General features: G+C 46.4%; 1 protein-coding gene across 2 annotated transcripts in view; it reads right to left on the reverse strand.

Moving 5' to 3' along the window:
- GDPD5 (glycerophosphodiester phosphodiesterase domain containing 5) overlaps nt 1-17016 on the reverse strand; it is a 177748-nt gene that overhangs the window by 17656 nt on the left and 143076 nt on the right. For both annotated transcript variants that reach the window (XM_074918819.1, XM_074918808.1), the window contains exons 9-12: nt 7696-7778; nt 4320-4470; nt 2841-3059; nt 295-452 (exon numbers count right to left, since the gene is read on the reverse strand). In XM_074918819.1, coding sequence (XP_074774920.1) covers nt 295-452; nt 2841-3059; nt 4320-4470; nt 7696-7778 — 611 coding nt within the window. The remainder of the gene's footprint in view (nt 1-294; nt 453-2840; nt 3060-4319; nt 4471-7695; nt 7779-17016) is intronic.

The raw sequence follows: 17016 nt of genomic DNA on the forward strand, positions 1-17016 counted from the left end.
TATTTCAAAAAGGATCATCATATACTGAATTAGCATGTAGAGTTATCAGTCAGCTGCGCACTCCTGGGAACAGCCTGGATTCCAGGTGATGGGTAGGAACAAGTTTGCACAGCTCAAGGTTTCAAGAGCAAGTCCATCTGTAAAGGTACCTCTGTGCAGATAAGATGGCCTGGGACAATCAGAAAAGATGCTGCTAGGCCAGGGATGAACACAGGGCACAAGCATGCACAGAGCTGTGAACACCACCGTGGAGCACACCGGCCATCACACAAGTGTCCAAAGGGAGGACCCTACCTGACATCCTCATTTGTGACCTTGGTGTAACGCAGGTTGAGCTTCACAATGCCCTTCTCCCTCAAGTGCTCTGCGTCCATCTTGAGGCCAGAAGTCTGTTGGAAACCTGGTGCAATCTGTCTGACCAGCTGCCTCTCCGTGTCCGGCAGCCACATCACCTGTGGAAGGAGGGAGACAGAACAGCTACGGCAAAGATGGTTCACAAAGATGGTGACACGAGGCAGCTTCTCAGACAGCCAGGTTACAGCAAGCCAAAATGACATGAGACCACCTCATTTGTCATACAAATTGTCTAGGAGACACTTACAGCCACCCACATCTTTAATGAAACGTATTTCAGGTTTATCGTCAAGCCCAAAGGACTGTAAGGCACAAAATGGTCGAGGTGAAAAGGGTTGAGCTACAAAGGGATCAGGCCAAGGGCTCATGAGAAGAGCCATGGTGTATCCTTGAAGACCTGTCTTCCCTGCCCGGTTCAGAGCACAGAGAGAACTAAGGACACGAAGCTAAAACTGACAGTGCAGATAGGACACAGAGGAGAAGCCTCTGGTGATCCCATGGCTAAGACTAGTCACCATCTTTTATCAGGGCTACATCTACTCCAGCCCAGGGCAAGGATTCTCCTAAGCTCATTCCATGCTTTGAAAGCGTGTCAAATTAATTACTGTTAACATGTTCAGCTGCTAGATGTAAAGTGGATGCAGAAACCAAGCTGGGCAGTTTTTCAGCAGAGGCTGGCCCCAACCAGATGATCTCAGCAGTACCACTGAGCATTGTATTGCTTTAACCCGTGTTTCATAACTCAGCGACACTCATCTACCAAACCATCACAGCAGCACAGAATCAGCCATATATATTTTCAGTAGGGAACCATAAAAACTGGTGAGAAATATCACTTCACAACCCCCCATCTATGTTTCAGCTATTTTTCCTCCTGCTCTCCATTCCAATACCCAAGGAGAAGACAGCATGGTCCTCCTCCCTTGGATCTAACCAAGCTGGCAGAGGCTTGTGGGTAACACTGTCACTGCAGCCACACAGTTAATTGGGAATTGGGTGGCAGTGTCAGTCACTGGAAGCACAGATGGAAATTAAAAATAGCTCCATTCCCTCCTGGGCCCATCGCTGCACAAGTCAGCGCTGAACTTGTCTGCACATAAAAGATGCACCTAATTGGTACAGACAAAATATCTGAGCCGCGAGCGACGTAGTTACTCCACTTGCCAGCCTCACCACACTATTTCCAACCAGTCCATAATCAAGGGAGAGCAGAGGGCAAGTGAAAGAACCAGATTTCCTTCCCAAGCTAGGTGAAGGACAGTAGTTTTCCAAGGGACACCCTTGTGCCTTTCCGACACGTGGGCAGTGGTGCATTCCCTCCAGAATAAATCACGGCATCACAGGGAGCTCCTGATGGGCTGGGTGAAGATCAATACCCTGTGGTCGGAGAGGACACTGGTAACAAGGCTGGCTGGACTCTGCATGCAGCCACTCAGAGCTGGAAATCAAAATGTTTGGCATAATCCAGCAAGGACAATTCTGGGGCAAGAAATGAAAGTCTGGACGCGATCTCTGCAGGTACATAGACTTCCTTTTGCTGAAAACCCCTCAGATCCAGGACATCTGTTTCTCCTTCAAGCAGAAGCTGACTCTAGGTGGAAATAGTTGCTCAGCTCAGGGAGGACTATTTAAAACTAAGGAGTCAGAGGGAGACGAATGCCTCACTGCTGCTCACACCCAGCCTCCAGGTCTCAGCCTCTTCTCTCATGTCTGAGGCTCTTACGGAATCACTCGGTGGGAAGGGACCTCAGGAGATCTCTACTCCAACACAAACCAACCCCAACACTGATTTCAGATCAGGTTGTTCAGGGCTTTGTCTAGCTGGGTTTTGAAAATCTCCAAGGATGGAGAACCCTCAGTTTTCCAGGTCCCTCTCAACACTTACCTGCCCTTACAGAGGAAAACTAGTTTCCTTATATCCAGCAGGTACCTCTCCTGTTTCAGTTCCTGACTGCTGCCTCCCATTCTCCCGACATGCAGCGCAGTGAAGAGCCTCAGTCCAACTTCTCAACAACCTCCTCACCAGTACTGGGGAGACCTAATAGCAGCTCTCCAAAGTCTTTTCTTTTCCAGGATGAAGAAACACAGTTCTCTCAGCCCCTCTTCCTATGTTCAACACCCTGACCAGTTTGGTGGCCTTCAGGACTTGCCCCAGTTTACCAACATCTGCCTTGTACTGGTCAGTACAGTCACTGCTAGCTCTACTACCATTTGTACAGCCCAAGAGGCTACCAAGCCTCCTTACTTCCAGGGCACACTGCTGCATCAGCAGTCACCTTGGGTGGCTTTCAGAGGTCCATGCTAACCCCAGCCTCTGGGACCACCAGTCTGGAGGCACAGTCCTCCCCAGCATGATGTCCTGGCACAGGGTGGCATTTGAAATCAATTGCCCAGAATGGATCACTCAAGGATTGATGTCCAAATGGAGACACTCAAAGATGTGGGGGAACCCATTTTGGAAATGTCACCGACCCCACAGAACTCACAGCCTGTTGCTGAATTCCTGATGCCAGGATGGTTTCCAGGGTGACGTTGATGTAAGTGCTGTAGTAGGGATGAGTTGATGGCAGGTCCTGGAAGTTCAGGATGAGCGATACATTGTCCTCGATCACCTGCAGCATATCTGCCAGCTTGCAGACTGACTGGTTGGCAGCTTCCAAGTAGTCAGATCTTGAGAGAGACCCAGCCGTCCAAAAAGGGTCATTCTGAAAGCAAAGCAAATCCCAATATTACTGTCACAAAGTCCATACACCCCCAGTACAGGTGAAGACCCTTTTCTATCCCACCTTGGCAGCAGTGGGACATGCTGACAACTGCTCGAGGACCATCTTGCAGCTTGCTGAAGTGTTTCTCTGTGCCTCAGTTTCCCTACCCAAGGGGAGGTCACAGATCTGCATTAAAAACAAGCTGTGTTGGACAGGTCACCCCATTTTCAGAGGAAGAGCAGAGCTACAGGGCAGTAATGTAATTTTCCAAGGTAGAGAGCTAAAAATGTACCTTCTCATGCTATGCACATGATCACCAGGGATTCTCTTCAGGATCCAAAAATAAAAAGGACCAGTTGTTACCTAACTAAGAGTGATCAGAGAGGCTGTTGGAAGAGAAGGGCTTCTGACTTCAGGAACGACTGCTTCAAAGTACATCCCAAAAAGCAGCCTTCCAGATGATACCTTGGCCCTTCTCATCCAACGAGCAGCAGTTTCCCTGCATTCCCTCTCCCACAACCACATCTGCAAGACAAGCCAGCTTCTGTGCAGGTGTAACACACAGACAACCTCATCCCCCCTTCAGACCAGCTCAGAACAGCAGGGAAGCTGTGGTGGTTTCAGGGAACTCCAAACCAGCATATGAAACCGGTACCTGAGCTCGCATCACTGCAGCGAGCCACGTTCAAGCTCACACGAGCGTGCCAGAGTGCTGCAAGCCCTCCTTTCCTTCCAGACCACAGCTAATGCTCTCCAAGAAGGTTATGGCTGCTGGCCAGAGAGTAGCTTGGCAAAAAGAAATCCCACCTGCAACCTGGCTGTATGCCAAAGGATGTGTCAAGCCCATCCCACAGCAATTCCTCACCCTCCTAGGAAAGGCTGAATTTCTTGCTTTTTCTTTGGAAAGACAATGGTCTCCAAAAGTAAATTAAAGAAAAAGGAATGGCATACGAGGCACTGTCTTTTCTGTTCTCTTTATAATCACATTCCTCCTCCTGGAGGTCTTGAGGTTCTTTGTGGTGTCAGCCAGGCATTAAAGCCCCTTCTTCCAGGTGGTAGAAGAGGTGCAGAAAGACAACATGCCCTTTAGACCAAGTCTAAGTTTAGTACAGGACAGACCTAAACGTGGTTCATGGTTGAGCTGCACTTCAGACCACTCCACTGAGCGGACGGATCTACGCCTCTTCACTTTAAAGAGTTAGGCGTAAGCTTTCATCCCATGGCCATGGCTCCGAGCCCCCTCTCCACGGCTGTACCCACCTTTAGGAACCACTCTCCAGCATTCAGCCTTTCCAGGTCGGTCCAGTTGAACATGGAGGAGTGCTCGTAGGCCCGCTCTGGAAATACTTCCTCCACATTTGTTGTTCTCCTGAGTGTCTTGTCATGCATCAGAAACGGCACTCCATCATAGCTGCAAAGACAGTTGGAGACCCCATTACAGGTGGAGGGGCACAACCACATACACAGTACTCGATAAACACCCATTCCCACTCTGGCCTCTCTCATCACATCAACATCATTGTGAAGATCTCAACCAGCTTAACACACCCCCAGCATCCCCAAGACCAGTTGAAACAAGATGCACCCAGAGAGAAAAAGTCTTAGATACCTGCTAGATGTTTTCAGTCATTCAAATGCTGACATAACCCTATCCATCCCTCCCTCCTCCCCCCTCAAACATGTCACATGCCAAACTCATGTAGCTTGGACAAGAACACCGACCCTGAATGCTCACATTAACCAAAGCCTTCAGCAATGTCTGTACCTCCCTATAACATCAGAGGTTTTCCATACCCTGTATCCAGAAACACACACACGAGCTATTCTCAAATTCTTAATAGTAGATGATGAGTAAAATTTTCAAAGGCTCTCAGGCTATAGGAGAAGTTAATGTTCACAGGCTTTCAGCAAGATGTAAGGGTTCCAAGCTACCAAAATTGCTCTGAAATTGCCTTTTCCAATTGAAAATTCGTTTCAAGGAAACAGCCATGCTCACATGAGTTAAGTTCATGCATCTTAAAAACCACAGGGTATGCATTTGTCTATTTAGTTTCATCTGAGGGGTAGATTTTCTTTAAGTCACCTAGATATTACAGAACAATGGTGCTGGGAAACCTAAAAAGCTCTTCAAACTTTCTTCTACCCAATTTTCTGTGACTGGATCAGTGGTAACACCACACAGGGCAGTGACAGTTTTTATCAAGGGCAGGGGGACAGTTGTCTGCACTCAGAAATCAAGATAAACCCAAGGCAGCCAGATGGATTATAATGACATTTCGAAAGCAAGGAGCCCATCTTCATAATAGGAGACTCAGGTAAAGTCTGGAAAGAAGATGGGATTAAAATACAAAATCCCTTTGAAATAGGAGGCAACTGAGAGCACTCACCTCCAGAGCTAGAGAGAAAACAAAAACCAATTTTAGATGATGGAGGAAATGCTGCCTCAGCTTTACCACTGCCTGTAGAAGTCCCTTATCACAAAGGTCACTGGCGTCTTTATTTGCTATTTCTAGCAAGAGCGGTGCCAACTACTTCCCCAACCCAAAGCAACGCACTGACACAGCAATACCATGCTCAACAGCACACCACGCTGCTGCAGTTAGTTTTTAATAAATAGTTTATTTAAAAAAAAAAAAAAAAGAAAATGAAAGATGCTAAGCAACTGCAGAATTAAATGTGTGGAGTGTTTAAGGGAGATAGGACTCAACTCTTAACATCTCATAGCAGACCATCATCAGATACTGCTAAGCCTTAATCACAGTGCAGAAATCCTATGGGGCACTGAACATTCACTCTCTCTCTCTAATCCTTCCTCTTACAGACTCACTCAGCACTACCCAAGGCTAACCACAACGTATTAGCAGGCACAGGTCTGAAAAATAATTCAGAGACAGAAATCAGAACTTTAGAAGAAGAGATGTGGGAGGAGGTAGAAGATGAGAGGGGGACATGCAGCAATACCATGCTCCTGCTGCTGGAAGCAAAGTTGGTTTTATAACCAGAACTGGCTTTATAACCAGGGCCACACAGTTTGGGGTGTGTAACAGGTAGGGAGAAGGATGCGATGGGTCTGAGTATGTCCAAGCAGCTCACCCATGGTCGATACGTGCCTCGAAGAACATGGAAGCATCCCAGGAGTGATGTCTTGAGGACACCCCAGGTGGAGCAGACCCATTCAGCCACAGGCACAAAGAGCCTCTTTCAAAGTGATAAGGGCAGCAATGGGTGTTGTGCTGCAAACCCTTCCCAAAGTTACTGCCAGCTGTCTTGAAAGCTCGCTTTTGGGTCTAAAGGTCACTGGAGTCCTCTTTTTATAAAGACACTTGGGTCACCTAGAGAGGGCCTCAGATAACTGGGCTATCAGGGGCATTGTTTAAGCTATGGATGCTTGGAGAGCTCATCTCAGATGGCTGATGGGTGGAAACAGGGAAAGTTCTTAGAGCTTTTCCACCTCTCTGCCTCCCAAAAGTCCACCTTTCTCCTTGGCCAGTGCTAATGGAAGCAACAGATTCAGCCACATGAGCCAAGTTCTCACCTGTGAGTCTGGACAGTCTCACTTTAGTGAACTAAATTTGGAAAGAACAAGAATTGTATCCCATACATCCCAATTCATACTTCATCCTTCCCTTCCACTCCCCTGTGGGTAGAAATTACTTTAGTTTTTATAAAATTGTTTGAAAGCAAATGATAAAGAAAAAAAAAGCACTAACTTCAGAAGTCCACCTTCCACCAGGCAAAAATATCTTTCCATCAAGATATGATGGATGCAAGACTACATCTTTCCAAAGCAGTCAGGGAAAAATAAAATATCAGGTTTGAGTCTTTCTTGTACTTATAACAAACTGAGAAACCACCAAGGCAAGGCATTACTGCTCCCTTTGTGCCACTTTTGCCCTCTTGTGCATCTATAACTCATGCAAAAAACCCCACAGTTTAGAAAAGGAACAAGAATATTAAAGAATGATCACACTCCTGGAACACAGCACAGCTCTCTGAATTACCCTCTCTAAATTGGCCTTGTCAATTCAGCTCAACATTTGCCTGCAAGGAATGACTTTTTGACAGTCAGCAGTATCATCGGGTCCCTCCTTCCCCCAGCACTAGTGGCATGAGAGGGATGGGAAGAGAAGGGGCTTAATCCTGGGCCTCTAAATTCTTTTGAGTTTTACAAGGCTGATAAAAACCCTCCTGAAGTCTTCCAGCACCATGAAGTCAGTGTGGGATGTCTGCTCTCTCTGCACGTGGGACATCCCAGAAAAATGCACATTTAAGCTGCTGCCTCTTCCTAAGGCCAGGGGACTTGAAACCAGGCTAGAAAGCAGGTGCTGTTTCACTGTAAGAAAGCAAGCTCTAGGATAAACTACAGTCTTCCTGCAACTGAAGATTAGTTTCATGACAAAGATATCCAGGTTCCCCCCACCCGGACAACTTGAATCAACGTCTCAGTGGAACAACTCGTAGCATCTGTGCATTACAAACGGAGACAACAAGGAGTTACTGGATACGTTCACCACAGGGTCCCTTTTCAACGGGCAAGAGCAGTAACCACCAGTCACACATCAGGTAGGAAAGACCCAGCAGCATGGTTTGGGCCATCCAACCAGGAAGTCTTGGACCAACCAGCGCACTGACTTACCTCAGCACAACATCAGCTTGGACTCCATACAACTTCTGCTCCACTGCCTTCTGGAAGGACATCAGAGTGTTTTCTGGTGCCAACTATGGGGCAAAAATAAGAGCAAGGAGAGATTAGTAATAAGTGGAAATGTTTATGAAACCATGTCAGAATGGTTTAGAGATATTAGTGAGCCAACCAATCTTGTTTTGCAGATCACAGACTGGCCAGTTACACTGGTGTACCAGTGTTCCCCAGAGAGAACTGCATGTTACTAGAGCCTGCAATGAACAATGCATTTACATCCGCTGATGGTCTTTCACACACAGGGTAGAGTTCAATGCAGAGTTAACATGGCCTGCAATGCCAGAAACCCGGCTAGCTCGAGGTCTGGTGAAAAATTAGAGAGATTTGCTCACCAGTGTGGTCCCCCAAGCAGTGGCTAGCTAAAGACTCCCAGTGATTGTTAATGTGATACCAATTCTCTATTCCTGGGTTATCTCCAGAGTTACCTAAATCACCTCAGTTCTTCATTCTCCTATCTTTCTATGCAATCAGTTATTATAAAGCCAGTATAGAAAGAAGGAAGTCCAGAAACCAGGGTATTATTATCAAATCACAGACTGGTTTGGGTTGGAAGGGACGTTAAAGATCATCCTCTTCCACCCCCCTGCCCCGGGCAGGGCCACCTTCCACCAGCCCAGGTTGCCCAAAGCCCCGTCCAACCTGGCCTTGAACCCTTCCAGGGAGGGGGCAGCCACAGCTTCTCTGGGCAGCCTGTGCCAGGGCCTCACCCCCCTCACAGGGAACAATTTCTGCCTCAGATCTCATCTAGATCTCCCCTCTGACAGTTTAAAACTTTTACCACCCATCCTATCCCTACACCCCCTGATGACGAGTCCCTCCCCCCGTTCCCGCAGCACCTTTCAGCCCTGGGGGGCCGCTCTAAGGTCTCCCCGGAGCCTTCTCTTCTCCAGCTGAACCCCCCAACTCTCCCAGCCTGTCCTCACAGGGGGGCTCCAGCCCCCCCAGCATCTCCGTGGCTCCTCTGGCCCCGCTGGAGCAGGTCCGTGTCCTTCTGCTGTTGGTGCCCCCGAGCTGGACCCAGCCCTGCAGGGGGGTCTCCCAGAGCGGAGCAGAGGGGAGAATCCCCCCCTGGCCCTGTGCCCCCCCTGCTCTGGGTGCAGCCCAGCACACGGGGCCTTTCTGGGCTGCCAGCGCACGGGGCTGCCTCACAGGCAGTTTCCACCCCCAGCCCCCAAGTCCTTCTCCTTGGGGCTGCTCTCCAGCCCCTCCTGGCCCAGCCTGGGTTTGTGCCTGGGATTGCCCCGACCCCTGGGCAGGACCTTGCCCTCGGCCTTGTTGCCCTCCCTGAGGTTCAGAGGGTCCCCCCTCTCCAGCCTGCCCAGGTCCCTCGGGATGGATCCCTTCCCTCCAGCGTGTCGCCGCCCCACACAGCTCGGGGTCGGGGGGAACGGGCTGAGGGTGGGCTCAGCCCCACTGTCCATGTCCCCAACAAAGATGTTCAACAGTGCTGGTGCCAACCCCGACCCCTGAGGACACCCCTCGTCACTGCTCTCCACTCGGACATCGAGCCACTGACCACAACTCTTTGAGTGCGACCATCCAGCCAATTCCTTATTCACTGAGTGGTCCGTCTGTGAAATCCATGTCTCTTCAATTTAGAGACAAGGATGTTATGTGGGACAGTGTCAAATGTTTTGCAGAAGTCCAGATAGATTATCCATACCGCAGAGAACACCTAGACCACTGTTCTGTAGCACATATTTTATTGCTACATCTACTCATTCAATTAATTCATCTCATTAGTCTAAAAATTAATTAGATTTCTCTAATAACAGATGTTCTACTTAGTTTAACAACAATTAATAGCTTTAAGCCTAGAAAATTTATCCCAATGGCTATCAGAGATAAGGACTAAAATTTTATTTCAAATTCCTTTCTGTTGAATGGAGCAGATAGTAACAGAAATCAGGGTTGTTTAAAAACAATGTAGTGTGAAGAAAAACACTTTGTTTTTCTACAAAACCAGTACAGTATGGCTAGCCCCAAAATGTCCATAAACCAACAGGCAGACCAGGAAAAAAAAAAAAAGACAACTGGAGAGAAAACCTGGCAGGCTTTCTGCACTGAAAAATGACCACATCAAAACAAAGCTATTTTTAAAAATAATTTTCTTTTTTCCAATTTTGTTTCCAGGTTTAGAGCACCTGTAACATCCTGTTTTTCCACTCATCTCTGCCACCACCAGGATCAGTAAGTTTCCATCAAGACACAATGAGCATTTACAACCCATGATTTTCAATAATTACTCAGGGGTTGGAAAGCAGAATAAATGAAGAATAAAGGCCTAAATGCACCATGCAAGGTGCACAATAAATATTAAAAAAAAAATGCTCAAGATTCTAAGGTGTCTCTAAGAATCATTTGTTTTCTTATACGCTGATCACCTTACTGCTTGGGTCAGCAAAGCTTCGGGATAAAATAATCAGACCAAATGTCAGCGACAACCTTCACACAGCTCCGGTATCTCTCTGAATTCCCCTGGCTCAAACCACACATCAATATTAGTTCATTTTTATGTCTGTTCAACAAAGGCAACACAGAGGAACGTCATCTTCCTAAAAAAAAGGTTCTAATCAAAGCCTGACTTGTCTAGGAGAAGACAGAGGCAACGCCCCCACCACACCCTCTTGCACAGCTCAGCACTGGGTCATACAAGGTCGGACTGAAAAGAGCTTTTGGCAATATATGCACAATATCCAGAGCTGTCAGCAGGGAGCAGCAGCCACAAAGATCTGAAGATCCCATTCAGACTTGCTCTACCTCCTTGGGTTGCTTTCAGCATCTCAGGTTTCCCCTCCCAAGTAGCTCAGGTTTCCTCAGGATAACACTGCAAGGTGATCCTCTCTCTACAGGGTAATGCTAAATATTTGCTTTCAGAGACTGCGGCAATCAGAAGGAAATTAAGTGAGCTGTCTTCAGACAAGGGACAGCTGAGCTAGAGAAACCAAAGGACGATGCAAGACCACCAGCCTGTCAGGAAGGGTTGCTGGGCAGATGCAACCCAAGTCCCAGCTCAAGATGTGGCACCACATCAAGCAGCAAATGAACCCACCCCCCTATAAGCAGTCTTGCCAGGGATGCGGACAACCAAGGAGCAGAAAAGCAAAGTGTACTGAGCTGTAAATATCTCTCAGGCTAAGGCAGACTGGAAAGGACAGGTTGGACTAACTCCACTACGCAATGAATGCAGAAACCTTGGACACAAGTAGGGCAACACTGCTGTTACCCACCTACACAATGAGGAGCCCATACTGCATGAATCAGGGCTAACGAAGGCAACCAAGTGTGGCCACAACATTATTCCACCTCTGTAGAGATGGACCAACACGACCAAGGTCTTCTCACATATTACCTATACTCCAAACTCTGACACAAGATAATCCTAACCCAGAGAGGACACTGATTCTGCTCTTTGATAACAAGATTAAAAATGGTTCTTTCCTCTTTACAGTGTCTTTCAGTTTCTGCAGGGCCAGGGTCAAGCCTTGCTTGGACACCAGTCCTCCTGAGATGCAGTTGGTTTGGGGTGCAGGAGAAGCTTTGACCTAAATGACAGGGGAGCTCCAGCCTCCAATGTTGGAGGCACTCGAAGGAAACAGAGCCTAACAGATCTGAGGTGGCAAAGTCAATACACAGGAGCCTCTATCAGCCAGACTGGGGAAAAGTAAATTTAGAGCTAAGACTGCACACAGAGGTGATAGATGAAAGCCAAATAAAAAAACAGCCTTTTGGGGATGGGATTTCTGTTTGCCAGACTGGACAAATTTGGCCATGGAAAGACAGTAGTGATGCTCATGTATCTTAAGGGCAGTGCTGTAATATAGGTTGCAGCGAGATAAAAGCCTGAGATTTTCAGTGAGTTTTAAAATTCCGTGCACTATGACTGTCCCATCCTCTGCAACTCAGACAGTTGCCACAGAGTTTAACTCTGTGGAGAGATGATCCAGCCCCAGGAGTAGAACATCCCACTCCTGCCTCATCCCTAGCCCCTACAGAGTTTGCAGACCAAGCTTCAGTCTTCAAGAAGGGCAGAACTTAACCAGACCCCACCAGGCCTGCATGCGGCTTCTCAGACGTGAGGCACATCCATTCCTTTCCCAGGAACTTGACCCCAAACGCAGGTTAAACAAGCTTACAAAACTCTGGCCAAATGTGTGTTGAAAATGCAGCTTTGCAGCTGTACAGAGGAAGCAACATTTTAAATCCGTTCTAAGAACAGATTGTCTCTTAAGGTCCGACCATCCAAATACGCACTTAGGAGCTGTAACATCATCTTCATCACAACACCACTAGAAGTGAAGAGCATCCTCTTGAAGAGCATTTATAGATGGATGAACATCTCTGGCTGCTCTGAATCAGCAGCACGGACATCAGCAGAAGTGCTCTCCGTAACACCGTGCCCCACGAGGGCATGTGCTGGGTAGTCTCTAACACACCACAATGCTATTATTACTTGACAGCCCGATTCCCTGTGTGTCAGAAGCTTTTGAAAAGTAGATTATAAGCCCTTCAGGCAAAGGCATCATCTTCTTGTGTGCATGAGGTGGGTAAGCTCCTAACCTGGACAGAGCCAGTCACCTTGATATAAATAATTACATCTCCAAATGAGTCCATCATCGATGCAGAAAGCTGTTCTCCCTGGTTTCTAAGCCTCTCGATCAATCCTAGCCTTGAGGGGACTCAACAAGCCACTCACACCAATGACATAACCCGGTAAAGGTCAACTAGAAAGCCAGGAAAGCAAATTTAACCCTGCGCCCTAAAATCAGAGGCAATGTAAGGGTTTTTTATGAAAAGGGAAAATCTGAGTTACAGGTATTTCCATCACCCCTGCCTGTCTCTGTCTCCCGCTAAGAAAAAGGGAGCCGAAGACCCAAATTCAGCATGTTTAGGGTAGAGGTACAGGAATTACTGGCTGAGATTAATGCTATTTTTTTTCTTTTAAATGTTTTACAGCACAACTGCAGTAGCTAAATAAATGCATAATCCTTCTGCTTGTGCTTTTCTGTCTCCCTCCAGTTTCTCTGATGGTTTTTCCTCCTTTACACAATACATTCAGGCATGTTATGTCTAAAACCCAAATCCAGGCTGCAGTGATCCAGTGCAACAGGACACAATTAATTTCTTAAGAAGCCAGCGCTGAAGTAAAGGAAGCCCTGGGGCACAAAGCAATGATTTCACTCCAAAACCTCTGCCCTAAATACACCTTGACAACATCCACTGAAAGCCACAGACAGACCCTGTCCGGGGTTTCTAGAAGCTATTCCTATTCCACACTTGGTTTGATAGGCTCATCCCTTGCAAAGATCAGGCTACTATTCACTGCTTCCTACTACAGAGAAGCAGCAAGTAATTCTAGAAAATTGCCCATGGATGAACTTATTTTGACTATTTTTGTGCTCAGAAGTCAAGCGCAAATGCTTTCAAATGGAGTCAAGAACTCTGGACCTTCTCAATGAAGGTTATGAAAGCGTGCTAGTTACAGCAGCATAGCCTTGTTACAGATGGACATCACTACACTGCATTTTTCCCCTAATTAGCCACCTTGTCAAGCCTTTAAAAAAAATAAAAGTCACTGTATCATTTTCATGTTGGGGAGGCTAACGCAGAAGCTTGCACAGGAGAACCAAATCTGCTCCAAAGTGTAACTGAAGTCACTGCACACCTGTAGCACTGTGTGCCGAGCTGCACTAAAGGATTTGATCTTTGCTTCATCGACAGACTTTAAGGATATTTTCTCATCTGTTTAGAAACACAACCATCGTTTAAATTTTTTTTTTTAAGTTTTCTCTCCCTTAGCTCTCCTTTTCAGTAACAGTCTCCTCGTGAACCAATAATCAGACTAAAAACACAAGGCATGATTAGGACAATACCTGAAAAATGGTATTTTCCTTCCTGTAAAAAGATGTCTTTTGGAAGTTCCCTGTATGGGACTCAGGTGTGGGATCTGCCAGTACATTGATTTCAGCATTAGTATCCCATCATGCCAGGTCACTATGGGGCAATAACAATACTGTTTAAAAAAATAAAATAAAATAAATCTTTAATCCCTAGGAATTCTAGGTATTTTAGAGAGCATACGTATCCAGCACTGCTCAACTAGACTGAAAGGGAAAAAACACAAAATGGAAAGAGAGAGAAAAAAAAAAGGATTGCTTTGGACAACAGGATAAACTCATAAGCAAAAAGCCATTAGAAATTTAATACCTAGATACAGCAGATGAGACCTCATTATTGTACTGCACACAAAAAAAAGCTGAAGCTTGATTTAATGAAAGGCTACCTAACCTTACATAGATTTATTTCAATGAACACAAGCCTTTCTCCAGGTCTAACAGAAGATGCTAATTGTGACTGTTACTATCGATCGGACCAGCAGGCAGGTTGACTGGCCCTATTTTTAATAGGTGGGTTTACATAAGATGTACAGCAAACCAAATGCTTCTTGATTTCAGCAGCACAAGCAGTACAAACCAAAGCACTTCAGAGCCCTTAAAAAAATAAAGCCATCCCAAATAGGTGGTGGCAAAGTTTTGGTACTCAAGATAAGATGAAATAAAGGCCCTCAAATAAACCACCAAGACAACAAAACTAACCAAAATAATAGAAAGAAATCACTAGTTTTAATTCATTAGCTGAAAGCTAATAACCAGTCACAACCAAAAATCTTCATGACAGTTTCTACTGGTAGTTGGCACCACAAGATGGCAAAACAGCATCTCTGTGAGAACACCAGCATACACTGGAGGCATCTTCAGGCGTCAAAAAAAAAGAAAACAAATTCCACACATGCAAGGCCACATTTGCTGGAATTTTCCCTAGAACAAAATGACACCCTCCCTGTCGAGGCAAAACATTGTCATGCAGTAACCCAACAGGTAAATCCTAAGCACAACTCAACGTTGGCTGCCCACCAAGTTACTTTGTCCCAGCAACGGGTACTTTTCCACTCCGGAGTTGTGCAAAAGCCAATGAGTCAGCATCGCCGAAAAACACTCCTCCCGGCACAGTGCCTGGGCTCAGGTGAGGAGATGGGACATCATCTGCCGTGCAGGAAGGAGCTCCACAGCACGAGCCCCTCACGCTCCGAGGCACACGGGCAGCTGCTGCGGCACAGTCTCCGTCCTGTTCAGACACGCCGACAACCAGCTGTACGGGTGGTTTGCCAAAAGCACTCATTTCTATGCTATTTGTAGCCTCCGGCTCTGAAATCAAGAGTGGTTTTTGCCTCCGACATGCTTGCATGGTTTCCACAGGTTTAGTCTGATTGTTTTGAGACCAACCGCTGCCTTTTTGGTGCCAGTGATGGGAGGTGAGTTTCCAGGGTTCATGAAGGTTTCCAAGGAGACAGATAAAGCTCTTGCTAGGATAAGTCCATGCTATTATTAATCCTTTGGGTGATTTACCTACAATTTGAGGTCAGAGATCACCATAAACCTAATCATTTTTATAAGGAATGTGTACGTAGGACTAGCAACCTAAAAGCAAGTAGGGTTATGGGCAGCACCTTCTTCTGATCCCAAAAGCAAAGACAACCTGCCTCAAGCTGAAGCACCGTGTGAGGAAAGACATTTGGAAGAAGACTTTAAAGGTGCAAAGAGGAGTGGAAGTTGATGTCCTACTTGATGAAGTTCCTCATTTGCATCTCAGATTTGGTCCCAGCTTTTACCTTCTACCCTTGTTTTGGCTTATCCTTAGGATAAGTGTCATCTTGCTGTGGTGGTAAATGTACCAGACAAGTCTATTGCCATTGAAGACAAAGTGCAAGTAGATTTCTGTGAGAAGAATAAAAAAAGATGGAAAAAGACAGCAGACACCTACTCATAAAACCATCTGAAAACATTAATTATGGAGAACCCCATCTTGTGTTTTGAGGTGTACCCTACAGAACAAGACCCTTTCAAACCAACAGCCATCAAGCGAGGGTTAAAACCCTCAGTTCCCAGCACATTGCTACCATAACCCTGATGCTCTTCTGATAGGAGTCCAGGACAGAAACAGATCTAGAGGGTGAATAATTAATTTTAAAAGAGCCTTTGAAAGGACTCTGATTAACTGAACACCTGCTAAGAGAAAGGGGTTTGAGATGGCACCCTGATGGGAACGGACATTTAGCACAGTGAAAAGTGGGCATGGCTGGATGATGTTTAAGGCAAGGGAAGGTAGAAGGAGTCCTGCAGAAGAACCTTTCTAGCAGTGAATTAAAGCTCACGGGGAACACAATGATACCAAAGTTACATTGCTTCAAGGAGCACTACCACTACAAACGGTCAGCCAGTGTGGAACCAGTAGCTCTGCTGCACTGCAAAAAGCCACACTTCATCTAGGTACAGATGCCAGGATGGTTTGGGATTTTCTCTTGCTAATTAAAACGTGAGGACTTTTGCCCTCTTCCATTTTTTCCAAGACAAGTTATATGAGCCATATGGCCTTCGTTCCTCGCATTTTCCCTCCACAGAACAAGGGTAACAGCTGAGTCGCATTCACACAGACTCTATGAATGTTGCTCTTCAAAATCCTAAAGGGACAAGAGAAGAGACAGGGCATGTGCATGCATAGAGGGAAGCAGACTCCAGACCACAAAGGAAGATCATTGCCCCTGTGTGAGGGACTGGCTGCATGTGCTGATGGATCAGTTTGCCAAGTACTGTATCCCTCAGGAAGCGCACACATCTGCAGCTTTCCTGGGAAACTCTCCATTTCACCACTTTTTGTCCTACGTGCCATATCCCCAGCAAACCCTTTATTTCAGAACAAGTGTCTTCAGCCATCCCACAGATCCCCTTCGCTCTTTTTTTTTTTTTTTTTTGTCTGAGAAGAGCACTCAGTTGTATTTGTGTCCTTCTAGTCTACAAGCATTGGATGTGCAAATGCAGTATGATAGACCAAGTCCTACCAGACAGGTGAAGTAACCAGCTATCAGAGAGCATTTTTATCTGCACAGCAAATCCCATTTGTCTTGCTTCAGGAGATTTGAAGGCAAACATTGCATCACTTTATCATCTCAACGCCCACTAGATCTACTTTCACCTCAGGTCCCAAACTCCCAGGCTCTGCAGACTTTTGATCTTGACATTGCCCAGGGGAGGATGTCTGTGTCCTACAGCCCCATCTCCAGACTGTTCTCTGGGCTGTTTCCTCTTCTCTAGCTCTGTTTGGCCATTTCTCCAAGATAAACCACATACACTTGGGCTCAGTGGCAAAAGTGTAGTAAGAAGCCCTGTGAAAACAAGATCCTATTAACAGAAATGTCTT

The sequence above is a fragment of the Athene noctua genome, chromosome 1 (assembly GCF_965140245.1).
Source record: "Athene noctua chromosome 1, bAthNoc1.hap1.1, whole genome shotgun sequence".
Classification (NCBI taxonomy): Eukaryota; Metazoa; Chordata; class Aves; order Strigiformes; family Strigidae; genus Athene; species Athene noctua.